Source organism: Camelina sativa, chromosome 12 (assembly GCF_030686135.1).
Source record: "Camelina sativa cultivar CO46 ecotype springtype chromosome 12, ASM3068613v1".
Taxonomy (NCBI): domain Eukaryota; kingdom Viridiplantae; phylum Streptophyta; class Magnoliopsida; order Brassicales; family Brassicaceae; genus Camelina; species Camelina sativa.
Window position 1 is genome coordinate 20,219,372 of NC_141891.1, and position 24,586 is coordinate 20,243,957.

Below are 24,586 nucleotides of genomic sequence, written 5' to 3' on the forward strand. Positions count from 1 at the left end.
AAAAGCCTCCCTTGTTTGTTTCCCTGGATGCGCACCAAATGTTGAACTAGTATAGCTACTAACTCAGGGATGATATGAAAGAAGGGCGAAACAAAGGGCTTTATTAAGATAGTCAAAGATCGTCGAATTACAATGCAACCGTTATAAGCCGTTCGGCGAATTACAGAGAATTGTATTCTCAAAATGACTAACTGAACTATAGCTTAGAATCGGATTTACTCCTGACTCTTGCCTGATGTTACTTGGTCTCTTCTGCAAACTGCTCCCTCGGTACTTATAGTTGATGGGACGCTTCACCTCTCTGCCTCGGGATCGATGTGGGATTGTCCTCAGGTAAAGTCGGTGATCGTTCTTATTCGGGCCGTCACTCATTGGGCTGTTCGTCCTAATTGGGCCTTCCAAGAGCTTTGTCGGCCCGACCTATGGGTTTTAGTCGGCCTGCCTTCCTGGATTTTGGGGTGACTGTTTTGATAGTGGGCCTGTAGGAAAGCCTGTTAAGGCTGGGTGAAACCCATATCCAACACTGATGATATCCTAAACGGTATACCATACAGGCCACCTTCTCATGGAATCCGTTGATATTTTTCTCCGGTCTTTGTGTAATGTCCATCATGAAAATATATGTTGATAGAAAGGTTGCTCATTGTTTCTTCCTGAAAAATTAGAATACTAAATGAAATAACAGTTGTACATTTAAGAATCCCAGTTGTACCAATTATACCAATTCTTACAGTTACACCAAGTATACAATTTGTGACCACAATACCTAAAATACACTACGAATCAGGATTTAATCAACCCTCTCAGTCCATTTAAATTAATTAATTGACCTACAAATACGACTATCAAATCTAACTGAAATCCCAGTTTTCAATACAACACATCTAAAAACGACTAAGGGTTGTAAGAGAAGCGGATGTAAGTAAACTAATAAAGAAGGAGAACGAGTACCCAAGGAAAACTCACCTGTCTGAAACTAATGTCGAATCGATGTTAGAGAAGAATAAAGGCATCGTTCTTGGGTTTAAAGCAAGCTTCGCTTTCAATGGGGTCGAGATGCCCGATGAAGATGATGGATGAGGGGATGGACTGTGATTGGTCGAATATCTCGCTTGTGATTGGTCTAATATCGGGAATATCTCGTTTCTGATTGGCCAAATTTATTCCCATTTTATTTTTATTTTATTAATCAATTCAATTATAAATCGGTTTTTTCTTTTGGTTTAGTATCGGTTTTGGTAAGGGTAAAGTTGGATTACTGTTATGTCATTAAGAGCATGAGAGTAGAGGAAACCAATGGAGAGTACTTAGAATATTTGTTGGAGAGTAGTGCGCTTTCTAGATTTTAACCCGTTTTTTCTACAGTATATTGAATTTATAAATGAATTATATTGATGTGAACCAGACCCGGTTCACTTCTCCCGTCGGTTTCATTTTTTTGTGATTGGAATTTTCTGTGCTGCAGCTTCTTCTTCTTCGATCTCTAAATCTCTCTTCTCTCACGAGTCTCCAAGTCGTGCGCAATTACTTTCACGATCATGGTTTTAGGGCTTTAGCTTTGTCCGATTGATGGTTCCTAGGTGGTGATTTGATCTCACTTTCCAAGAGTTTCAGTAGATTGATTGGTTGATTTTTGGGTCTCTCAGTTTTCCAAATTAACGAGCCTCCGCCGTGTTTACTATTCCGGTAATCTTCTCCTCCACCTTCCCCTATTTCTTATTTCATCGGCTTTTAGGTACATAGATTGCTAAGCATAATTTTGTCTCTGTTCTGTTTGTGAAACGTCACCTAGACAGATGAGTCTGGATTGAGAATCAGGATCTACTTGCTGTTTCTGTGTAGCCTGTGGGGATTTTGTTTGTTTGTTTGTTTTGTCTTAATCCTTAAACATCTGGGTGGGTTTTACTCTAGTTTACTTTGTATTCATTTGATCCTAAAGATGCTTTCTTGTTGATGTTTTCTTATTGATCCAAAAATTGTATGATACTAAAAGTTGCTTTCTTGTTTATTGTTCGGATTACTCTTTTCAGCGCATTTACCCTTCATCCCGGTGCAAGTCTTGAGAGTAGAATAACATCATTTCTAAGAACATGGTAAGAACTTTTAAATGTACTTCTTTCTCTACCTACCTAGCTACATACATCAAGAAGGAATTTTTAACTCTTCTCATTCTCTATTTGATAACAAGTTACTCTTCTGTATTGTTTTTTATCCTTCTCATACTTGACAAAGATTGTATTTCATTCAAACATTTCCTGTTTAGAAACAATTCTCCTAAACAACATCTACTGATTTACTGCAGAAATTTTTTTTAAAAAATTTGCTTCTGTTGGTTCTTTGATGTTCCAGGCAAACTCATTACGGCTGTATCTAGCATGCATAAAAAATACACTCGAGGCAGCCATGTGCTTACAGGTACTTACTATTTTGGCTTGAGATATCATGACATATGTCTAAAAGTCTCCATCTTTTTTGGTTTATTATGCTTAAGGCAATAAAAGCTTCATTTTTGTGTAGTCCCTCATCCATGTTTCACCTCTGGTCTGTTACTCTCACGTATTAGTTGTTTAGTTGTTGATTAGGGATAATGTACCATCATTCACTTTTACTTTTGGCATTTTGTCTAGCAATATTTGGTGTCGAATGTCGAAACCTATGCATCTTGTACAAGTCGGTGAAAGGGGCCATGTAAAGTCCTTTTTAGAGTCAGCTTTACATGTTGTATGTTCCTGAAAGCTTCTATATTTCTATATTTGCAGAACTTTCCTTGTCAAGAAGTTGAAAGGCATAATAAACCAGAGGTTGAACTAAAGTATGTAAGCTTGTCACAAGAAGATGCATGTGAGAATGGAATGCTCTTGTGCTATTTTCATTTCAAGTAGTAGAATCTTAATATTACCATGTTTTTGCTAATTTTTGTAGGACGAGCCCAGAACTTTTGCTAAATCCTGTAAGAAGTTTATTTGTTTCCCTCCCAGTTTAGCATTGACATTGCACTCGCATCTTACCTAGGTTTTGTAGTTGACTGCTAAGTTTTTTTGAACTTGCAGGTTTTAGTATGCCGTAATGAGGCTGAAAAGTGTTTAATAGAAACATCTATAAATTCACTCCGGATAAGCCTCAAGGTGATTATTAATCTTACCCTAGCTTTTCCTTGGATCACTTACAAGAAGAGCCCCTTGTGATACACTGATCAACAAAGGCTTCGTGTTGTTTCCTTTCCTGTTTCCTTAATTTCTTTCTCCTGAGATAATGTCTTGGTGAATCATTACTTAAACATCTGTCATGTGCTGCTATTTCAAATAATTGTTATCGTTAATATGCAGGTCAAACAAGCGGATGAACTTGAAAACATACTAACCAAAAAGTTCCTTAGATTTTTGTCCATGAGGGCAGAAGCTTTTCAAGTACTGAGGAGGAAGCCAGTTCAGGTAGACCTTATTCTTGATCTAACACTTAGGCCTTAGCTACTTGTGAGAGCTGCTATGTTTTATCTGGCAGTTGTAATGCATTCCCTCATATGTACAAGTTCTAATTATTCTGGTGAACGCATCACTAACTGGTTATAGTCATAGTAATCATAAGTTTTCTTTCATTTTAGCGTTCTAGACGGACATTTCAGAATTTCTAGGCGTAAGATGGATGGTGTATATATATACCACTTGTGAATTCTTTTGATAATTAAAAGCGTTCCACAATCCTTTCCTCTCTTTTCCCCCCATATGAACCCTGAATCATCTCACTGTGTAGAAATGCATGTCTTGGCTTTAGATAATTTGTTGTTTATTCCCTGCATTGTGTGAACGTTTCACCCCCTGATCCCCTTCAATTGGTTTCATTGTTGGTCTTTTGAACAGGGTTATGACATTAGCTTTCTTATAACAAACTACCACTGCGAAGAGATGCAGAAACAGAAGCTTATTGATTTCATTATTCAGTTTATGGAGGCAAGTCTTTCTCTAAACCTTGATGCTTTAAAAAAAAAAAAAGATTTTGACCTTGTCTTGAGTAGAGTTGCATCATTGTATTTTTCTCACAGTAATAACCTGATAAGTATTCTGAATAGTTGGCCTAACTACGGTTAATAAATTCATCCTTAAATTTGAATTGTTTTTACAAATGTCTAAAGAGATAAATTACTCTGATGATGTCCTCCAACATAATAATCTCCTCTTAATCAGATGAAAAACTTGAAGTGTGACTGTTTATAGCATGGAAATTGCAGGATATAGAGAAAGAAATAAGGGACTTGAAGGAGTCAGTGAACACCAGAGGAAGACTCGTTGCTACAGAGTTTTTGAAACAGTTCATGTAAAGCCCTTGAGGTATTATAATGTAACCACTCATTGTATCAAAATCACACATTATTTGGTTAAATTCCATCTACACTTATGGACATTTTTCTTCTTTTTGGTACTTCATCTGTTCTTCTTACACAACCCGAAGTATCATCAAACCATCGGCGTGGTCCATTGTAGTGTATGTAACGCAATACTTAGTTACAAAAAAAATTGGTATGTTGATTGTAGTAGATGTTCCAACGTACAATTCCAGAAACCAAAAAATTGTTTTTGTTTACCACAAGAGGACCATCAAATTGTTATCTTTACAAAGTTCCCTATGCTTAGATAGATCATTCAGCACACATGAAGACATAAATCCAAGATCATGGCAAAACCCACATACCTTAGAAGAACATCAAAAACGCCGTCGTTTTAAATATTTGATTGATTATTATTTCTCACAAACCGAGGACGTATTACACAGGCTCCTGAAGTGAAAGTCGAAAACGCCGTCGTTTCTTCGTCGCCGTCTTCTTCTTCGTCTCAAGCTCTCTCTCTCTGTCTAATTAATTGCGTTCGGCTTCGACCTCCCTCAGGAGCTACATCTGATTCCGGCCATCTCTCAGCTTCAGGTTAGTGTTGATTTAATGTCACAAACAACTAACAGTATACATGGTTCGCCTTGAATTGAATTTGATTTCTAGGGTTTAGATTGTAAATTTCTAGGTTATAATATGAATCTCTTGTTTGTAGAAGACAAAGGAACAGAACAAGTGGAAGATGTTTCAGGTCATTTGATTAGATGTTCAGATTTATGATTTGAAAATTAGATTGGGATCATCATTTGGTGAACATTGTTTGTTTTGTGATCTGCTTCTCTATCCTCTCAAAAGAATTCAGAAGAAAATAACTTGATGATGGAGTTTGTTAAGAAATGGTAGTAGGCTGAGTGAGCCATCTCCTCTCAATGCATTTTTCTTGCTTGAATGGTTAAATATGATGGAGAAGTTGAAAAATATCATTTTGAAAACTACTAGTTGGGTGATTTGGTTTGCTTAATGGACTCCTCGGTCTTTGTTCTGCAAGATAGTTTCTTATACTGCAACGAAATTGCATGATTCAGTCAGACAAAAATGTGCAATTACTGCTTCTCGTTGCTTGTCTCGTTGTTAGGTTTTAACTCTTCATTTTCCCTTTGTAGTCCTTTGCTTTGTGATTATATACAAAGATGACAACAATCGAAACCGATCAGAAAACTCAAAAGTCTTCTCCTTGCGGTTCTGCTGCTATTGCTACCCCTAAGCAGCCATCAGCATCGTTTAAAAGGTGGGGAAGGAGACACCCATTTGTAAGATATGGACTTCCAATGATATCTCTCACTGTATTTGGAGCCCTCGGACTCGGCCAACTCCTTCAAGGCAGGTCAGTTCTTTCTTTGATTAAACTCTTAAGCTTTGAATATGCAAATGCTCTAGGGAATCTGGCTTATAATTCCCCAACTTCACCACATATGGTTTATTTGGTTAGTTTAGTAAGGACATCGCAAAGGTAAAAGATGACCAAGAATGGGAGATTATAGAGACAAGAAAGGCGCTTTCGAGGACAGGACCTGTTGATGCTTATAAACCTAAAAACACATCCATCGAAGATGAGCTCAAGGTATGTATATATACATCCCCTCCTCAGTTTTGCAGATTTCTTGATTTCACTATTGGACTGCATGAAACACTAAAATCTTGACCGAGTTTTTTTTATTGCGCAGGCTATGCAAGAGAAGGTGGACATTAACGCGTATGAGTACAAGAAAATTCCAAAGCTAAACGAAAGCCAGTCGGATTAAGTGAAGTCAGAATTTGTATCAGAAACTTTTCCTTCGTAGATGTGTTTCAGTTCTAAATGACTCTTCACCTAAGCGTCCAAGTAAGAAAAACAAAGAGGGGTAGAGAGGACCATTTTTTTCATTGAACCGTAATGAGCCGGTTTAAAAAGTCCAGTTGTTGATAATAACACCACTTGACTAAAACACATACTGTAAGTTCTTTCATAAAGTTAGTGGTTGGTAACTTGGTAATCAATAATCATGACTCTTATTTCGAATTCAATCCAAGATTTGAAATTACAGCTTCAATATTTGTGAAATCATGAATCTCCCTCTATCTATACAAACACATAAGGATGCCGTATCGCGTGTGTCAATTTCCGAATTCGATGAATCTGCGTACATTTTGGAGTTTTGTAAGACAGGGCAATGAACTCATTAGTTTAATAGTTTAATTTGTTGTGACTTATTATGACTTGAGGTTTTGGTTGGACCACCGTCTTATCCATACCTCAGTGTTTATTTATTTTTGCCAACTATCTTACATATTCCTCATTTACTAGCCAGGAGCCATACTTTGAAAACCAAAATATGTGTTGCCTCTTTAAATGGTCACACACATGCAAACAAAATCCACCGGTCTGGTCATGCATGGTATGTTAAATGCTCTAGTTAATAATACTCAAGATTTTGAATTTATCATTTCACGGAAAGGGGAAAACAAATCAACCTACAATGTATTCAATGGCCTCTCAAATCAATGAGCGTAGGGTTTCAGGCTTAAATGCGTACGTGTAGTTATTTTTATTTTTATTTTATTTTTCTGTAGACTTGACGGTATCATAAAAATAACAAGAACATGTATATATTGTGTTCTTGAGATAAACTAATTAAATAGGCCTGATATAGTTTAAAACGGCGCCTTGTTTATTGTCTCCACTTTACATAGTTTCTGACAGCTTATAAGACAGAATTATGTTTACCCTAAACCCAAAAAAAAAAAGTGCAATGGGAAATCGGAATTCACTAATTGCATGGGTGCCATGCCATGCCGGCTGGAACAGATAGAGATCGGTGAGTTCGTTAGGTCACAGTCACACCACACGTGATGGAGGTACGAGGGAAGTGACAAATTTGAGACGAGAGATAACACAAAGTACAGAGGAAATAAGAGAGTGGCCATTTCCATGCCAGCTTGTCACTCCCATTCTTCCTTCCTATTCATTCTTTTCTTGGCTACATTAATTCTCATTTCCAAGACTAAAAACAAAAACGAACATTGGTGCCAAGAACAAGAACGGGTGTGAACAAATTTATCATTCTTATTGTAAAAAGTAGATGGGTTACCTTGTCCTTGTCGTTTTGTCTATCTTTTACGGTAATAGCTCACCATAAACAATTAGAAAAATGGTCGAGTCAAAGAGAAGGAACGATAAAAAAAAAAGTTGGAAGGGCTAACAAAACTGGTGTGCTCGTTAAAAAACGGTGTGAACTTATCTGATTACTTAATTAACAAAACAGCTTTCAGAACTACCAGATTAATTATATGTTTTTTATATAATAATACTATCAAAATCTGTAGAAACTGGTGTTTCACATAATGAATTTGTTTAGAAAGGAAAACAAATTCAACAATACTTTCTCTCTAAGAATTCGGATCAAAGTAAGCAAATAAAGAAAAAATGAAATCTCTTGGAAAACAAATTAGGTTTTGCTCAAGAACAAAGAGGAATTAGGGTTTTGTATTAATTGTTGGATGATTTTACAATGAGAGGATTGCCCTCTATTTATAGGTATTCAAAGATCTACTGAATATATTTATGTTCCTAATTACAAGCGAGCTGATTAGGAAAGTCCTTCCTTTCTTGCTAGGTCAGCCGCATGGCGAGTTGAGACGTCGGTGTCACCTCGGCACTGGGCTTCTTGGAACTATTGGGCCTTCAGAGATGAAGTCCAAATTAAGGTCGAGCTCCCGGTTTAGATAACCGGTTCCTTTAATCGGGTTTAGATCGGTATGTTGGGGGTGCTAATTTCCGCACCAACAATTAGTCCCCCCTCAGTTCGGTTCATTCAGAAGCTAATTCGAATGACCGGACTTTAAGAGAGAATATCCGATTTAATCCATTAAGGAATCCGAATCTAAATACCCAAATCGTCGCGCCGCGTCGCCATCCATTGGTTGAATGACACGCGTCCAATACGTCGCATCCGTCAGCTCGGAAGTCGAAAAGTTGCATAGGCTAAACAGGCAATTATGACTCCGCGTAGGGTTGCCGCCCACTCTCTGCTATAAATACTCGACGTCCACTCTTTATTTTCACTTTTCACCAAATCGTCAAAGGTATTTGCTATGTCCTCTCTCTTCTTTTTAATTTGTAATTACTTCTGCGAGCCTTCCTCCACACTCTTCGGCGATCTGCATCACCTTTCACCTCGGCCATGGACTCTTCATCCGCCACAGAGAGCGATCCACTGATCTGCAAGAATTCCAACAGGAAGCTTCCCCGAGCTGACAGATCGGATCGGGGCGAAATGCCTGATAGACCTGAGGAAAATGTCGAATGCTCTTTGAGACCCAGGTCAGATGAAATTCTGACCTCGAAAGTTCCATCTCCAACCGATGAAGAGATCCGTGAAAATTCTGGCAACGTCGCTTCAATCCCCGATCTCTCGCCAGACAATCAAAATGAAGGAACAGCTCGGCTCGCTCCTGACGGAATCATGATTGAAGACATCCTTCCCCGGCGAGATCACCGAGGTCAAATTGGGGGCGAGAAGACGACCAGTAGCATTGATTCGGTGTGCACAATGCTGAACTCATGCGGTTTACTGAACTGCGGAGTCCACATCATTATTCCCGGAGATCATCACCGTCCGTGGAACCCACCCCTCAGGTACATATGTTTATATGAAGGTTTCTTTTCCAAATGCCGACTATGGTTTCCACTTCCTAGCCTGCTCACTCGGTACGCACATCGCCGCCAGATCCCGATATGTCAGCTCTCCCCTGGAAGTATCTGCAACTTTGTCGCCGCTCTCACTATTACGGCTGAAGCCGAAGCTTACCTCGGGGTTGAATGTTTTGAACAACTAACCAACTTTAAAAATGCCCAAGGAAGCCCGTCGTGGATGGTCAATACGAAACCAGCTCACAACTTCCTTCTTGGGGAGAAAGTTAGCAACTTCAAGAAATTGAAAGCTAGCTACTTCTTTGTCCGAGTTGACGATCGCTCTTTTGAAAATCCGAGATGCGGTTGGCGAAGAGTGTGGAACATGTCACCCGGTATCATTTCGATCCTTGTTTTGTTTTGGTTGGACATCCGTATTCTGACCTGATCTTAATTTTGATGTTTCTGCAGCTCGTCCTACCTCAGCTCGGCAACTTCCCTCTGAATTTCAAGAAATCAGGGATATTCTTTTCGCGGGAGTTAATCTTAGCTGGGATCAGATTACCCGACATCGCGTGGAAGAAGCTATGGGAAAGGCAAAAACCAACTTTGCAAGTTTCGCAAGGTCATTGGGTCAATCTTCCGAAGTCCCGCCGACCACGATCACCAAGGCTGACATGCTCTGATCCGTAAACCCGACCAACAAGCCGATCGTCGATATTGAACCTGAGCAGGAGGGGAATGAGTTCAACTTTGAAGATCTTGATAACAACTTGACCGCTCCTGACCTTGGAGAAGAAAATGTTGTCCCTAATGATTCACTCCCGCCTCCGCCGGCCAAACCTGTCATCCTAGTGCAGCTCACCCCTGAGCCGAGTAGCGGTTCCAAAAAGAAGAAGTCCAAAAAGGATAACAGTAAGGATAAGGGCAAAGGAAAGGGTTCCGCCCAAGGAACTGGCCGGAAACATTCTGCAGAAGAGGCCAGACTCGAGTCCTGTGACTGCTTCCGGGTTGAACGGGAGAATGATCGTTCGGATCAATTTCGCTTTGACTATTTTGGGGAAACACCTCTTGTTTGCAATAAGGAAGTTGTCGGGGAATTGTGCAGGTAACTTAAAGTGTCTTCATGCATGCTGCCGCCGCTTGACAAATTGGAATTTAGAGACCAATACGTCCGAGTCGCCCAATCCGCCCTTCAGGTTTGAATCACATCGCCCTCTTTATATTTTGCTTGTAACCTTAGGTTTTTAACTCACTCTGTTTTGAGATGCAGACCACCGCCTACGCTTCTGCACTCACCCTTATGTACGATAGGCGAGTTAAATCGATGGCGTCTTCAGAGGCCAAGTTCAAAAAAATGAAGGAGTGCTTGGATAATCTCCAAGAAGCGGACAGGTCGAAGAACGAGAGAATTAAGGAGCTGAAGGGCCTTCTTGCGAATAAGGAAGAGAACTGCAAACATCTGGAGTCGCGGGAAGTAGTCTTGGGAGAAGAGAAGGTCGAGCTGGCAAAACAGTTTGATGATTTGGGAACAAAGTTTGATTCAGAAATGAGACGACTTCGCCTAGATCGTCAAGCCAAGGTCGAGGGTACCACGAAGAAAGTGCAGCGTCGTCTTGATAAGGTAAAAGCTTATCTGCACGAGCAGGAGGAAGTAGCTCGTCCAAAAGAAGACGTCCTCAACCAGGCAAGCGGGTTTGAGGAGATTATGGAATATCTTCTTAAGAACGGAGCATCCATTCCTGACAACTTGATTGCTGAGATCAAGGAAAAGCGAGAGGTTGCCAAGAGCGAGGTGGAGGCGCTGGAGATCCTAGAGCTCGGAGAAGGCGATCTCAACATGTCTCCAGACCAGCTCGGCTTTGGACTGCTTCACTCCAGAACCACGGCTCCAGACTCCGTTCGACATCCCTATGGTTCCAATGCCGGGATTTTCCAAGCCGATCTCACTGACCCTCCAGAACTTTGACTGTAGCTCCCTGACTGCGTCTCCTAGGAACACCTTCTGTTTCCCTTTTTATTTTCCTACTTAAGACTTTGTGATAACGCTACCCGTTTGGTGGCCGACTTCTATTTTTTGGAAATTTCCCTTTTATGTTTGCGTGGAATATCACCTTTTTTGCTAGATGATGAAAATGGTAATCTCACAATTTCGAAATTGGAAATTTCTCCTCTAGGGCTGGTATAAATATGGTAGCTCTGTGCTTGAATTTACCGCAACTTTCACAAAACAAATCAAGATGCCGAGTTCTGTTGGCAGTATTGATCCTTTAGTCGAGGTCGGGAACGATGTCCCGACGTTCTCGAACTCGGAAGCCATTGAGCGAGGGTTGCCCTATTACCCAAATACTCGAGCTCCCTGGATGCTAATGTTTCGTGTTAGCCCGGAGAAGAGGTTAGAATTAGAGACCTTCCTCTCTCGCATCGAAGAACGCAATTCCGAGTATCGAAGTCGATTAGCCGCAACAGAGCAGTCGCGAAGTGAACTACTATTCAAACTTAAACTGCTCGAATCCCATCCAAGGTTCAGGATTGAAAACGGTCTGGACAGAGTGGCAGACATGCCGCAATGCTTGATCGAATATTGTAACGAATGCTATCTTTCGGTGAATTCGATTCCAAGCAATCCGAATTTTTCCCTGAGCGGTGAATTCATGCCTTCCGAAGTGAAACCGTTCTACATGAACAGGCGTGCCAATAACATAGAAGCCGCTGCCACTCATGCCTTTGTTCGCCAGGTAACCCTTTATAACTTCGCCTGTGTGAATTTCCTTTCGGTTCTAACCAACGATATTATGCGCAGATTGAGTCCGTGCATCGGGAACAATGCCACAAACTTTACTATCATCGTATGAAGAAGAACGAAATCGACGATCGTTTAGCAGTGCTGGAAGCCAAAATCGCCACCCTAAGGACGAAGAGAAGAAGAACCATCGGCCGTCTTGACAAGGCTGAACAGAAGATCAGGGCATTGGAATTGCATCCTGATGAATGGGAGAGAACTGGACTCCAGCTTCTATGGCCCATGCCGAAGCGCCTTAAAGCAGATACTCGGAAGATCGCAGCAGGGCTTGATCTGGATGGTTGATATGCTTGGAATTGGCGATTTGAGCCCTTTTTTGTTTTTTCTCTCTTTTTTTTTTATATCAAGAATGGTGTACTGTTCAAACGATTTTATTTTTGCAATTAATAAAGTTTCCACTCAATCCGGAAATTTACCCGAGGCGGGATGGTCCCGGCTTACACCAAGTAATCCTATACGGGGGCTTCGGCTTACCTTCTTTGCCCCAGTTCAAAAATCGAAAAGCGAAATTTACAACTCTGGGTTCGGCTTATATCCGTCCGAACTGTAACTTACGAAACAATTCAAAGGAATCCTCTGAGTTTGGTTTATCTCTCGTCAAGGAGTTATCGAGACAATTCTAAAAGAATTCTCTTTGCTCGATACGTCTCGCATTGGAGATTTATAATCGAAACAATTCAAAAGGAATTCTCTAGGTTTGATTTATCTCGCGCTGGAGAGTAGATCGATTATCTGGCCGAGATGTCGATTAGTTTGGTTCTGAACTAGGTGGCCGTAGTAGATGTCGAGATGTCGATTAGTTTGGTTTACGACGCAATTTAATTGGCGGAAGAGTCTCGGGACGCAGCGCGTATCTTCCCACGATCTGATTGGTGCGAGATTTTTGGGACGCAGCATTTATCTCCCCGGTTTCCCCTATAAATAGGTGAAAAGGAGGTTTGCTGAGCATCTCTCATCCAAACTTCAGAAAGATTAACTGCAAAGCATGTCTATCACAACTCGGTGTGCATGGTTGAGGCGAGCTCGATAGCTGACTGCCGCCGGGGTCAGCGGATTCAACCTAGAAGCGTCAAATATCACCCTCCCCATAGAAGACGCGGTTCCGTCTCCATCCCGTGAACTTGTCGCGGAAATTGAGGAGGACCCACTGCAGAGAGAGATCCGCATCTACCGAGCTCGCTGTCAACGGATGAGTTCGTATATCAAGGCTTTTCGTCTGAAATACGATCTCATCTTCCAACTCTGCCGTCTGGAAGGAACCATCTCGGTTCTTGACGAGCTCATTGCCAGTGGCTTCCATCTGGCGAACTGGCGCATGACCCGACTACTTGCTGATCGTGATCGATGTGCCGGAGAGGTCGCCAGGACCTTGTTACCCGACCTGGCGGAAGGCGACTACGAGCCGCTAGGTGAATCGGAGAATATGCATGTTGCGAAAATCCCGATTTACAGGGGTGGCATAGAGAGGTTGTGGCGCTACATCCTTCATCTGGAAACCATGGATCATCATTTCCGAGAGAGCCATACCGTAGAGGTTCCATGCTCGTTCCTCGAGGAAATGGAGGACAGAGGTGCAGAAGTGCCAGCAGGTCCGCTAGAAAAGCTGAGGCCGGAGCGTCAACGCTAGCGAACATACCTCGAAGGTATAGCCGTCGAGGAGCCTTTGGAGTCCGACTTCTCAAGCTCTGCGCCTGTGAATCGCCGAGGAGGTTGAGATCACAGGAGGTGGTCAAACTTCGCACCTGCTCCCTGGGACCAGAAGCTCTTGTCTCAGCATCGCACTTTATTTTTCGTAGTTTCTCCTCTTTTTTTTTTACTGTCTTTCTTTGGGTGGGCGATATGCCGATGTAGAAGACTCCTTGTATGCGGCGAGATGGCAAACATAAATAAAAATAACAAGTTCTTTTGAAAAAAAAATCTTATTATTTTTCCAGTTGTGCCCTCAAAATCTTGTATAAGGAATCAAGGGCTGCCTACGTACCCAAAATTGAGATCAAGCCTGTCGTAGTTGATAGTACACATGCTTTTAAAACTGAAATTGACCAAATGATCTAGTAGTGATAGCGTTTAAGATGGGCTACATTCCACGAGTTTTTGATCTGCTTGCCTTCCATGGTCAAGAGCTCGTAGACTCCAGGGCGAACTACTTTGGAGATGAGATACGGACCTTCCCAGCAAGCGCCGAGTTTGCCAGCGTTGATCTCCTTTGTGTTCTCGTACACCTCGCGCAGTACCAGGTCGCCCTCGTTGAATCGTCGGTGACGGACAGCCTTGTTGTAGTACTTGGACGCGGCGTTTTGGTAATTCTGAATTCGGACGAGCGCTTGATCACGCTGTTCCTCGGCAAAGTCAATGTTGTCGAGCATCATGCTGTCGGTTAGCTCGGAATCGTCGACCAATATAACGCGATAAAGTGTTGGTACTCTGGCTTCAGCTAGAGCTAGTGCTTCGATGCTATAGGCAAGCGAGAATGGAGATTGCCCCGTAGCTCGCCGTGGGGTCGTCCGATAAGACCATAACACGCCATCGAGCTGATCTGCCCAAGCTCCTATTTTGAGCCCGAGGCGCTTCTTCAATCCGTCTATTATGGTTTTGTTTGTTGCCTCGGCTTGACTATTTTCCTGAGGATACCGGGGGGGTCGAGGTGCTTAAGCGTATTCCCCATTTGCCTAGAAAGCGTCTGGTGATGAGGGAAGTGAACTGCGTTCTGTTGTCAGTGATGATCTCATAAGGGAGCCCATGGCGGCAGATGATGTTTTTCCAGATGAAGTTGGTGACGTCCAGCAACTGTATCTTGTGAAATGATTCGGCCTCTATCCACTTGGTAAAGTAATCAGTCAAGACCAAAAGGAACTTCTTCGACATCGACGGGGGTAACGGGCCAACGAGATCCATTGCCACAAGCCTGAAGGGGTACGCGCGATGATGGTATTTAGCAGCTCGGGAGGTACATGTTTCATATGTCTGTGGCGTTGGCATGCTTCGCACTTCGCCGAAAATGCCTTGCAGTCGGCAACCAAGGTTGGCCAATAATGACTGTCTTTCTTTATCTTTAATGCGAGTGAACGCCCTCCAGAGTGGTTGCCTCCGTCACCTTCGTGAACTTTCGTCATTATTCGTTTTGCCTCATCTCGATCGAAACAGGTAAGTAGGGCTCCAGACGAACTGCGTCGGAAAAGGCTGCCTCTCATCATGGCGTAGTTCGCGCATCGAGCTTTCAATCGGAGAGCTTGCCAGCGATCTTCCGGGACCTTGCCGTCCTCGATGTACATCTTTATTTTGAGTTGCCAATCGTCTGGGGGTTGTGTTATCTCCACGGGTTCCTGGACCGGTGGGTTGACATCCATTGGTTCCGCGGTGTCGCTAATGGCATACGCCAAATCGGTATGATCAATGCTAGGAGTTTCGATACACTCTATCGGGATCGTTCGTCGCAAACCCGGGTCAGAACAATTCGCCAGGGCAGCAAGAGCATCTACCGATGCGTTTTCGCTCCTTGGAACTTTGATCAGTTCGAACGAGAAGAATTGTTCGGAGAGTGTTCGGAGTAATTGGTGATACGCCTCCATGCGCCCATTCTTAGCGCCGTACTCCCCACTAAACTGGCTAACCACTAGCTGGGAGTCGCAAAAAACTTGGATGCTGGTCACCCCCAGGCCTTGCGCTAACCGTAATCCGGCCGGAACGGCTTCGTATTCGGTTTGATTGTTCGACGTTTTGAAGCCGAGTTTCAATGCCTGCTCGAGAACCTCGCCCGTTGGAGATCGGAGTATAATCCCGATGCCGGATCCCTGGTTGGAGTAGGAGCCGTCGGCAAACAACGTCCAAGGTTCCTCCTTAGGTATGGTTTCTTCAAGGTCGGGGGATAGCTCCGTGATAAAATCCACTAGGACCTGTGATTTTAAACTTGGGCGAGAACGATATTCGATATCGTACTCGCTTAGCTCGATTGCCCACTTCGCAATTCGCCCGGACTGAAGGGGGCTGTGAAGAACTGTCTGGAGCGGCTGATCGGTTAACACGACAACGGAGTGCGACTGGAAATAAGGTCGTAGCTTCTGAGCGGCAACAATCAAGGCGAGAGCGAGCTTTTCCAAGGTTGGGTAACGTGTCTCCGTGTCGTTGAGAGCCTTGCTTGTGTAAAAGATCGGTCGTTGATCGCCGTGATCATCTCGGACTAGCACCCCTGATGTGATCACGGGATCGGTCCTTCGGCCAAGAACACTCACAGCCCTCGGACGCTACCCGGCCACCACTCGGACGCCTCTCAAACTCTCGGACAACCTGCACTGGTGACCAGGAGCTAGCGTAGGCGACCAACGAGGCATCACTCACCCCCCCCCCCCCCAGGATCATCAAGGCGGAGCAGACGAGTCACCAATGGACATTTCAACCCAAGCTCACCCCCCCCCCCCATGGCTCATGGCTAGCATCACCAATGAAGTGCCTTGAGTCTTGACCAGCTTTGGGAAGCTTGATTCACGTGTCTTCACCATCACACTAGTGTGAAGACACCCCTAAGCCATTAGAAGGAGCTGTACTCTTTTTCCTACTTTGGGTTTGTCCCAATGGGTTTACCAAAGAGGTTTTAACGAGGCAGCGACTCTAGTGCATCTCCACTTCGTTCCCACTTGGCTCGTGATCTTGAAACACTTAACAAGAGACTTAGGAGCCAAGGAAGTGAAGATTATTTCACCACGTCCCGGCCAATGACGTGGCGACCCTATCCCCTTCCTTTTGAATTTTGTCTAGATCTTTCTATGACCGTTGTTTGGTCATTACCCTTGCTTTACTTTTGCTTTTGCCTTAGGACAAGTGTGTGGTTTAGATCAAGGCCACGTTCTTTAGGGTTTTTAGAGTCTCCATTTGTAAGCCTCACTATATAAAGGCATCAACCCTCAATGTAAAAGGCAGACTTGAAGTATTGAATTAAATTTCACAAGAGAGAATCTTGTTCTTGTCTCACCTCTCTCCTTAGTCCAAGTCCGGGACTTGACTACCGAGAAACCCTAGCCGATCTCGAACCGGGTTCAACATCGACTAGTTGACCGTATCACGGGCCGAGCCATCTCCCGTGTGTTGTCGCATCAAACCACCTTCACGTCCATCCCTACCGTATCACGTCCGGTTCCTACCGTTCGTTGTACTTCCGCTTCGACTCCACCTTCCTTATCACATCCCCGAGAATCCTTACCGCATCACCGAGGATTCTTACCGCCGCGTTGCCGAGAGCCGTTCCCGCAGTTTACCTTCAAACTCCGGGAACCGATTTCTGCATCGTCCGCACCACGACCGAGACTGCTCGACCGAAGCCGAGACCAAAGGCCGGATCTCTCGATCCGCTCGTTCGTTTCAGCTCATCTCTCGCTTCCACCGTTTGTTTCCTCACTGGATTCAAATCTCCGAGCCTTGTCCGAGGAAAGCCTCATCTAGTTTCCTCGGCCCGAGAGAGTTTTGTTCCGTCCGTCCGCATCGACCGTCCGTCCGTGCGACTCGGTAGACGACCGCGTCCGGCGGTCACATCAGCTTGGTATCAGAGCTCTAAAAGCTCCTGACTCAAAGGTTGTGTCTTTCTAACCCAGAAACTCCTTCCTTCGCTAAAGCTTTCGTTTTTGTGTCTTTGCGGTTCATTAGTTTCATCTTTAGCGTCGTTAGGTCCGACAGTTTTTTGTTTTATGCTTAGTTTCCTCGATAGATCGTTTGTTGAGTCGTCGCTTTGTTTATTTCTGAGTTTTGTTCGTCATAGTTTTTGCCTAGGACTTGTTAGATCGATAAAGTAGCGGGTTTGCTTTTGGGTTTGTGTTGTGGTCCCAAAAAGTTTTGCTTTTTGTGCGTGAGTTTGCTTTTAGGCGCGTGTAGGTTTCTTTTCGCTTAGTCATAGTTTGTCATCTTGTGTTGCTGTCCTCAATCATTGACTGCCTAGATAAATATCTTATCCATCATCTTTTGGACGCGTTTTTGCTCACGAATATTCGTTTTGCTTTGACGAGGTACCATCGCCACGTCACGACCGAGCACCGATCGAGCCATCCGCGTATCACCGTACCGAGCACGTATCATCACCCGCGTATCATCGTCCAAGCCCTTATCGCGTATTGTGTATCATCGTCTGATCATTATCGAGCCACCGGACGAGTCATCGACCCAGCTGTCCGTATCAGCATCACACCGGCTATCCGTACCGACGTCCGATAACCGTTGGCCGTCCGTACCATTGCCGCACCAGCCGACTGTATCATCGACCGACCCCTGTCGGCCGACCGTACATCATCGGCCATCCGTATCAGCCGATCGCGCCGGCTATCCGTACCGTCATCCGAACATCGTCAGCTGCCGTACCAGCCGCCCGTCTCAGTCGTCCGTGCCGACGTCCGACCATCGTTGGCCGTCCATACGAACCGTCCGTACCAGCCATCTATATCGTCGTCCGTACCGACGCCGACCACCGATTGTCGTCCGTACCGTCGACAAAATCCGACAGTCGTCCGTACCATCGACGATCTCCGACAGCCGTCCGTACCATCTACCATACTTCGTCCCAAGACCGCGATCAGTATGCGACACTCGATTCCACACTGATCAAGCATGGACTCTGATGGAAACGATTCCAAGTTGGGATCATGGTATGATGAAGATCATGACTTAGACCCGGAGCAAAAGGCCACCAAGGACGAACCATGGTATGACGAACATTATGGAGCCGATCCGGAGCCAGCGGCTACCAAGAACGCATCATGGTACGCAGAGGACTACAAAGAAGGGCCTGACCAAATGAAACTTGATCGAGGATCATCGGACTACTATTGGCCATCAATGTCCTGGGCTGTGCGCCATAGCGAGCCAAGGTCGAACCGCTACGATGATTCCGACAGTGATGACTTGGGAAGTTACTATGCACCACCCTGGCATCATCGAGAGCAGCCTGAGCAATACCCGAGTCGCATCCATGGGTTGCCGACCTGGTCACCGTACGCATCGACGAGCAAGACAAGCGCCTACCGCACTCGGAACCAAAGTCTTCCGAGCTGGACACCACGCGCGACACCGGGCCACAAGTCAAGCCACGGTCAAGACAAAGCCAAGACGAGCAATGTGGAATCACGGACTAAGTTAAGGGAGCAAGCCTCAAGGAAGCCGAAGCAATCTCCCGGAGCACCAAGTTTCACGGATGAGTTGACCGGTATTCAAGCTCAACTCCGACACCTTGGAGAATTGTTGGACCAAGTCGAGTCATCTTACACGCAAGGAGAGTCATTGCGGCACCAACACTCAGCCCTTGTGCCTTCACCAACACTGGATCCGCGAGTTCCTTACCGGCTAGAACAAGGCGTTTTGACGCGGAGCTGGCCAAACACCGACTTGATCGAGGACGCTGCACCAACGGTGCAAGCTCACTGGGAGCTGAATTCAGGACTAGAATTCAATCATCAAATCGGTTCTAAGGGAGTTATTGGTCCGGGAGGGATCATAGAGAAGCCAGCCGAGCCTCCAGACCAACAAGTTCATACACTCGGAGGTACAAGTTCGACGTCTCAGGAGGTTCACGATCAGTTCCTTACCGTTCCTGATCAAAACCGAGCCGACACTCAGTCGCAATGCTCGGATCATCGCACTGTGCGCGAGTCCTCACCCGATACGCGTACCAAGGCATTAGGCGAAGTCAATGAAGAGTCTTCCTACGCGACCAACTTCTTATCCGGAGTTTGCTCAGTAATGGGGAGTTTCAAGCAAGCTAGGCCACTGGAGATGGCCATTGATGGATCTTTTCACTCGGTATTGTTCATGACTACTTCAAGTAGTAAGCTCCAGCTGGGAGTCGCCTATACCGAGCCATCCTTCTCCACTCTTAGCGCCAAGACCGTTACCGCACATGGTCCTATGGCGACGTGTTCATTCAACTTTGGTGTGGATCAAACCTTTGTTTGGCATCCAGGAGAGTCTCAGCAAGCAACCACGGTTCATGAAGGGATCGCAATGCTCAATGCCACTTGCTTTACCGGTGAAGTCTTATCCTTTTCCCTCAAGGCCTTACTGTTTCCTTTTGATCCCGGTAAATTAACCACGGTTGAACTTTTGATGCTGCTGATTCTTGAGTTTTTCCTTGTTGATCCAGGTAATGAGCACAGTTTTGAGGACAAAACTTCTACAAGAGGGAGGGAATGATGTGATCACGGGATCGGTCATTCGGCCAAGAACACTCACAGCCCTCGGACGCTACCCGGCCACCACTCGGACGCCTCTCAAACTCTCGGACAACCTGCACTGGTGACCAGGAGCTAGCGTAGGCGACCAACGAGGCATCACTCACCCCCCCCCCAGGATCATCAAGGCGGAGCAGACGAGTCACCAATGGACATTTCAACCCAAGCTCACCCCCCCCCCCATGGCTCATGGCTAGCATCACCAATGAAGTGCCTTGAGTCTTGACCAGCTTTGGGAAGCTTGATTCACGTGTCTTCACCATCACACTAGTGTGAAGACACCCCTAAGCCATTAGAAGGAGCTGTACTCTTTTTCCTACTTTAGGTTTGTCCCAATGGGTTTACCAAAGAGGTTTTAACGAGGCAGCGACTCTAGTGCATCTCCACTTCGTTCCCACTTGGCTCGTGATCTTGAAACACATAAAGAGAGACTTAGGAGCCAAGGAAGTGAAGATTATTTCACCACGTCCCGGCCAATGACGTGGCGACCCTATCCCCTTCCTTTTGAATTTTGTCTAGATCTTTCTATGACCGTTGTTTGGTCATTACCCTTGCTTTACTTTTGCTTTTGCCTTAGGACAAGTGTGTGGTTTAGATCAAGGCCACGTTCTTTAGGGTTTTTAGAGTCTCCATTTGTAAGCCTCACTATATAAAGGCATCAACCCTCAATGTAAAAGGCAGACTTGAAGTATTGAATTAAATTTCACAAGAGAGAATCTTGTTCTTGTCTCACCTCTCTCCTTAGTCCAAGTCCGGGACTTGACTACCGAGAAACCCTAGCCGATCTCGAACCGGGTTCGACATCGACTAGTTGACCGTATCACGGGCCGAGCCATCTCCCGTGTGTCGTTGCATCAAACCACCTTCACGTCCATCCCTACTGTATCACGTCCGGTTCCTACCGTTCGTTGTACTTCCGCTTCGACTCCACCTTCCTTATCACATACCCGAGAATCCTTACCGCATCACCGAGGATTCTTACCGCCGCGTTGCCGAGAGCCGTTCCTGCAGTTTACCTTCAAACTCCGGGAACCGATTTCTGCATCGTCCGCACCACGACCGAGACTGCTCGACCGAAGCCGAGACCAAAGGCCGGATCTCTCGATCCGCTCGTTCGTTTCAGCTCATCTCTCGCTTCCACCGTTTGTTTCCTCACTGGATTCAAATCTCCGAGCCTTGTCCGAGGAAAGCCTCATCTAGTTTCCTCGGCCCGAGAGAGTTTCGTTCTGTCCGTCTGCATCGACCGTCCATCCGTGCGACTCGGTAGACGACCGCGTCCGGCGGTCACATCAACCCCGCTTACTGCCGAGCTGAAAACGGAGATGTAGAGTTACAATGTTTCTCCTTCCTCGGGCTTGACGAGTACCGGTTGATTGGTCAGGTACTCCTTAAGTTGCCTTCAGGCAGCTTCACAGGCGTCATCCCAATGGAAATCTTTAGTACCCCGAAGGAGCTGATAGAATAGGAGGCACTTGTCCGTTGACCGGGCGATGAATCGGTTCAGTGCGGCTATTCGTCCTGTTAAGCGTTGTACCTCTCGTTTGTTGGTTGGCGAGGGGAGTCCCAGTACTGCTTCTATCTGCTTTGGGTTTGCCTCGATTCCACGCTCTGTGATGATATATCACAAGAACTCCCCCGAGGTAACCCCGAAAGTGCACTTGGTGGGATTTAGCTTCATCTGGAATCGATCTAGAAGGTTGAAACATTCGGCGAGATGCTGGATATGCTGTTCTGCTATTAGGGATTTGACTAACATATCGTCAATGTAGACTTCCATTGTTTTCCCAAAGAGGTCGGTGAACATTGTGTTGACCAGGCGTTGGTAAGTCGCCCCCGCATTTTTCAGACCGAATGGCATCACCTTGTAGCAGTAGGTCCCTCTGTTTGTGATGAACGATCGGCTGGGCTCATTGCAATCTGGTTGTATCCGGAGAATGCGTCCATGAACGAGAGGAGTTGGTTACCTGCTGTAGCCTCTACGAGTCAGTCGATGTGAGGTAGCGGGAAGCAGTCTTCAGGGCATGCCTTATTGAGGTCGGTGAAGTCGACGCAGACTCGCCATTTGCCGTTCTTTTTCTTGACCACCACCGGATTTGCCAGCCAATCGGGGTATTGTACTTCCATTATCTGATCGGCTTTAAGGAGTCCCTCGACTTCGTCTTGTACCGCCTTTGCTCGATCAAGGCCGAGACGCCATCGTTTCTGTCGAACCGGTTTGAAAGCAGGGTCGACATTAAGCTTATGGCAGGTGACTGATGGATCAATACCAACCATATCTTTAGTGGATCAGGCAAACTTCGAGGCTCGCGATTTCAGAAATACTACCAGCTCGGTCTTGATTCTTTCATCGAGTTCGGCCCCAATTCCGACCGTTCGGGAGGGGTCTACTCCGTCGATGTTGACTTGTATGATTTAGCATCCTGTGGCCTTCAGCCGATCTCGCTCCAGCTTATTGGGATCGCCGAAGTGATCCTCACCCTGTAATTGCTATGCGTCATTCTTCCGTCTTTGCTTTTTCTCGAGAACAGAACAGGTCCTGGCCATCTTTTGATCGCCGTATAACGTATAAATTCCCGCAACCGTTGGCAACTTTACGCAGAGATGATAGGTGGAAGGGACTGTCTGCATTGAGTAGATCCAAGGTGAACCTAAGATGGTGTTGTAGATTGGTGGGGCGTCTATGACCACAAACTTGGTTTTACGTGTTATGCCACCAGTTTGGACTTGCAACTTCACGTCGCCCATCGACGTTTTGGCTATGCCATCGTACCCGGTCAGCGTTCTGGCTCCTGGTTTGATTTGCTCCGGTGTGACACCCATTTTCTCCAACGTCTGTAAGAACAGAACGTTAATTGTGCTGCCGGTATCCACTAAGACTCGTTCTACATCGAACTCTCCCATCATGACTTCTACGACGAGGGGGTCGTTATGAGGGTGATGGATCCCCTTGGCGTCTTCTGCTGTGAATGTGATGGGATCAGTTCTTAGCGCCTCCTCTTTGGAAATCGCCTGGAAGTTACAAATCTGGCGCGCTCGCTTTTTCAGTGTTCGGACAGAATCCAAGCATTCATCAGTCTGACCAATGATCATAGAGATACGACCCCGAGGTGCCGCTTGTTCGCTCTGCTGTCCTTTTTGACGCTTGGATGGTGTTGGAAGGACCTCCACTGGCGCCGGATTCTGCTGCTCGACGGAGGTGGCTGTTGTGGAGTACTTAGTGCGCTATTTGACTGGTTGGCGCCCTTCTGACCTCGACCAGGATTGGATCGTCCGAACCTTCCTCCTCGACCTCTGCCTCCGCAACCTCCGCGAGAAGCTTTAGGCAGATAGACAGCTTTGATTTCGCCGGATAGGTACTTCTCAAATAAGTAATTGGACAAGTGCTTACACTCGGCTGTTGAATGGCCACCGAACATATGGAAATCGCAGTAGAGTTCCTCTTGTGTGTTGGGAGAGGCGGCACTCTGTCCTTCATCCTCGGATAATGCATTAACCACTCCGCGCTTGGGATCTCTCGGGTCGTGATGCTTCCGGGGTTCCTGATAGGTTTCTCGGCTTTTTTCTTTTGAAGCAGCCGGGCGAGGAAGAGGGGGCTTGGTGGCCCGCTTCTCTTCATCCTCTTCGACGTAAGCGACACGAGACCCCCAATGAAGGGCTTCGTCTAGGTCCTTGGCTTCTCGGATATTTAGATCCACATGCAGTCTGGAGCCGGGAATGAGTCCTTTTTTGAAGGAGGCGATCGCAACGTTCTCAACGACTGTTACGGTGGCATACTTTTCCTTGAATCGGGTGAGGTATTGCCGCAGAGGTTCGCCGGGTTCTTGAACTATCTCCCACAGTTTGGCACTGGAGATGTTGCGTTCTATGAAGACCCGATAATTTTGTAAGAAAGCCGTCGATAGCTGGGCGAAGCTGACGATTGTTTCCGCCGGGAGCCGGGAGAACCATGTGAGTGCGTTCCATATCAAGCTGTCGAAGAACAGTTGACACTGACCGGCGTCCTTTTGCTCCTCGGTGAATCTAGCCTTTGAGATGGTAGCCATGAACGAGGTCAAGTGCTTCATCGGATCCTTCGTCCCATCGTAGGTTGGAAGTCTTATCTTCACATTTGGAACATATGTTTCCAAGACGCGCTTGGTTAATGGAGTCTGCTGTGTGGCCTCGAACATCCTATCGATCTCTGGTGTCGAGCTCACAGCTCGGTGGAAGAGGGACCCCATAGCCTTAATCTTGAGGTGGATTTCCTCTAGCTCAGGACAAGAAGGCGATATCGGATCTCCGTGAGAAGGCTGCTCGGTGTGGGGCTGTACTCCCGAGGCGAGTACCGATGGTACATGCTGGCTTGGAAATCGGAAAGCCGAAGGTGGCGGATCGCTAAACAGGCGGCGGTTTAGGGGATCGTTCCTTCGAATCTCTTGCGGTGGTGCCTCATTCTGCTGCAGGGGAGCTCTGCGCTCCATCGTGTACAACTGTTGGTTTGTTGCGGAGATCGCCTGAAAGAGATCCTTGGAGATCGTTCCAAACATGTGACGGAGGTCGTCCATGGATACGAGCTGGGGAGGTTGGGCGATTTGAGCAGACGAAGTCTGTCT

General features: G+C 45.7%; 5 protein-coding genes across 10 annotated transcripts; 3 read left to right on the top strand and 2 right to left on the bottom strand.

Annotated features, from left to right (window-relative positions):
• The first annotated feature begins 1,298 nt into the window (after window positions 1–1,298).
• On the top strand, window positions 1,299–4,398 carry LOC104732262 (actin-related protein 2/3 complex subunit 4). 4 transcript variants are annotated; one of them, XM_087479339.1, is made up of 10 exons: window positions 1,372–1,686; window positions 1,793–1,895; window positions 2,031–2,093; window positions 2,350–2,415; window positions 2,760–2,812; window positions 2,923–2,950; window positions 3,051–3,125; window positions 3,327–3,431; window positions 3,858–3,947; window positions 4,226–4,398. In XM_087479339.1, exons 3-10 carry the CDS (start codon window positions 2,091–2,093, stop codon window positions 4,313–4,315), a joined length of 510 nt encoding a protein of 169 aa, XP_087335465.1. In that variant the 5' UTR covers window positions 1,372–1,686; window positions 1,793–1,895; window positions 2,031–2,090; the 3' UTR covers window positions 4,316–4,398. The 4 variants fall into 4 exon arrangements, with proteins under 4 accessions (XP_010450101.2, XP_087335465.1, XP_087335466.1 ...); XM_087479341.1 differs by having other exon boundaries at window positions 1,427–1,686; window positions 2,760–2,841; XM_010451799.3 differs by lacking the exon at window positions 1,793–1,895 and having other exon boundaries at window positions 1,299–1,686.
• Window positions 4,399–4,729: 331 nt separating this feature from the next.
• Window positions 4,730–6,358, top strand: LOC104732263 (uncharacterized). Of its 3 annotated transcripts, none has more exons than XM_010451802.3 (5): window positions 4,751–4,915; window positions 5,037–5,072; window positions 5,485–5,705; window positions 5,816–5,942; window positions 6,046–6,358. In XM_010451802.3, exons 3-5 carry the CDS (start codon window positions 5,512–5,514, stop codon window positions 6,121–6,123), a joined length of 399 nt encoding a protein of 132 aa, XP_010450104.1. In that variant the 5' UTR covers window positions 4,751–4,915; window positions 5,037–5,072; window positions 5,485–5,511; the 3' UTR covers window positions 6,124–6,358. The 3 variants fall into 3 exon arrangements, with proteins under 3 accessions (XP_010450103.1, XP_010450104.1, XP_019088888.1); XM_019233343.2 differs by having other exon boundaries at window positions 4,791–4,915; window positions 5,040–5,072; XM_010451801.3 differs by lacking the exon at window positions 5,037–5,072 and having other exon boundaries at window positions 4,730–4,915.
• A 2,183-nt stretch (window positions 6,359–8,541) lies between these two features.
• LOC147930796 (meiosis-specific protein ASY2-like) lies at window positions 8,542–10,959 on the top strand. The gene is made up of 4 exons (XM_087477034.1): window positions 8,542–9,385; window positions 9,462–9,586; window positions 9,698–10,063; window positions 10,264–10,959. Exons 1-4 carry the CDS (start codon window positions 8,542–8,544, stop codon window positions 10,957–10,959), a joined length of 2,031 nt encoding a protein of 676 aa, XP_087333160.1.
• Window positions 10,960–13,844: 2,885 nt separating this feature from the next.
• On the bottom strand, window positions 13,845–16,121 carry LOC147930797 (uncharacterized). The gene is made up of 4 exons (XM_087477035.1): window positions 16,078–16,121; window positions 14,782–16,002; window positions 14,463–14,698; window positions 13,845–14,341 (listed from the first exon to the last, which is right to left on the bottom strand). Exons 1-4 carry the CDS (start codon window positions 16,119–16,121, stop codon window positions 13,845–13,847), a joined length of 1,998 nt encoding a protein of 665 aa, XP_087333161.1.
• Window positions 16,122–22,481: 6,360 nt separating this feature from the next.
• LOC147930798 (uncharacterized) lies at window positions 22,482–23,084 on the bottom strand. Its single transcript, XM_087477036.1, has one exon. The coding sequence runs from the start codon at window positions 23,082–23,084 to the stop codon at window positions 22,482–22,484; it is 603 nt and encodes a 200-aa protein (XP_087333162.1).
• Window positions 23,085–24,586: the final 1,502 nt, after the last annotated feature.

Bases quoted from the DNA above. Each gene is read 5' to 3' on its own strand.
- LOC104732262 (XM_010451799.3), top strand. The intron at 2,416-2,759 runs GTACTTACTATT...CTATATTTGCAG, and splicing joins AGGCAGCCATGTGCTTACAG to AACTTTCCTTGTCAAGAAGT. The intron at 2,951-3,050 runs GTAAGAAGTTTA...TTGAACTTGCAG, and splicing joins CAGAACTTTTGCTAAATCCT to GTTTTAGTATGCCGTAATGA.
- LOC104732263 (XM_010451801.3), top strand. From the start codon at position 5,512: ATGACAACAATCGAAACCGATCAGAAAACTCAAAAGTCTTCTCCTTGC. The intron at 5,706-5,815 runs GTCAGTTCTTTC...TGGTTAGTTTAG, and splicing joins GGCCAACTCCTTCAAGGCAG to TAAGGACATCGCAAAGGTAA. The intron at 5,943-6,045 runs GTATGTATATAT...TTTATTGCGCAG, and splicing joins CCATCGAAGATGAGCTCAAG to GCTATGCAAGAGAAGGTGGA.
- LOC147930796 (XM_087477034.1), top strand. From the start codon at position 8,542: ATGGACTCTTCATCCGCCACAGAGAGCGATCCACTGATCTGCAAGAAT. The intron at 9,386-9,461 runs GTATCATTTCGA...ATGTTTCTGCAG, and splicing joins AGTGTGGAACATGTCACCCG to CTCGTCCTACCTCAGCTCGG. The intron at 10,064-10,263 runs GTTTGCAATAAG...TTTGAGATGCAG, and splicing joins ATTTTGGGGAAACACCTCTT to ACCACCGCCTACGCTTCTGC.
- LOC147930797 (XM_087477035.1), bottom strand. From the start codon at position 16,121: ATGCCTCGTTGGTCGCCTACGCTAGCTCCTGGTCACCAGTGCAG. The intron at 16,003-16,077 runs GTTGTCCGAGAG...TCTTGGCCGAAG, and splicing joins GCTCCTGGTCACCAGTGCAG to GACCGATCCCGTGATCACAT. The intron at 14,342-14,462 runs GCAAATGGGGAA...GGCTCAAAATAG, and splicing joins CATCACCAGACGCTTTCTAG to GAGCTTGGGCAGATCAGCTC.
- LOC147930798 (XM_087477036.1), bottom strand. From the start codon at position 23,084: ATGATCATTGGTCAGACTGATGAATGCTTGGATTCTGTCCGAACACTG.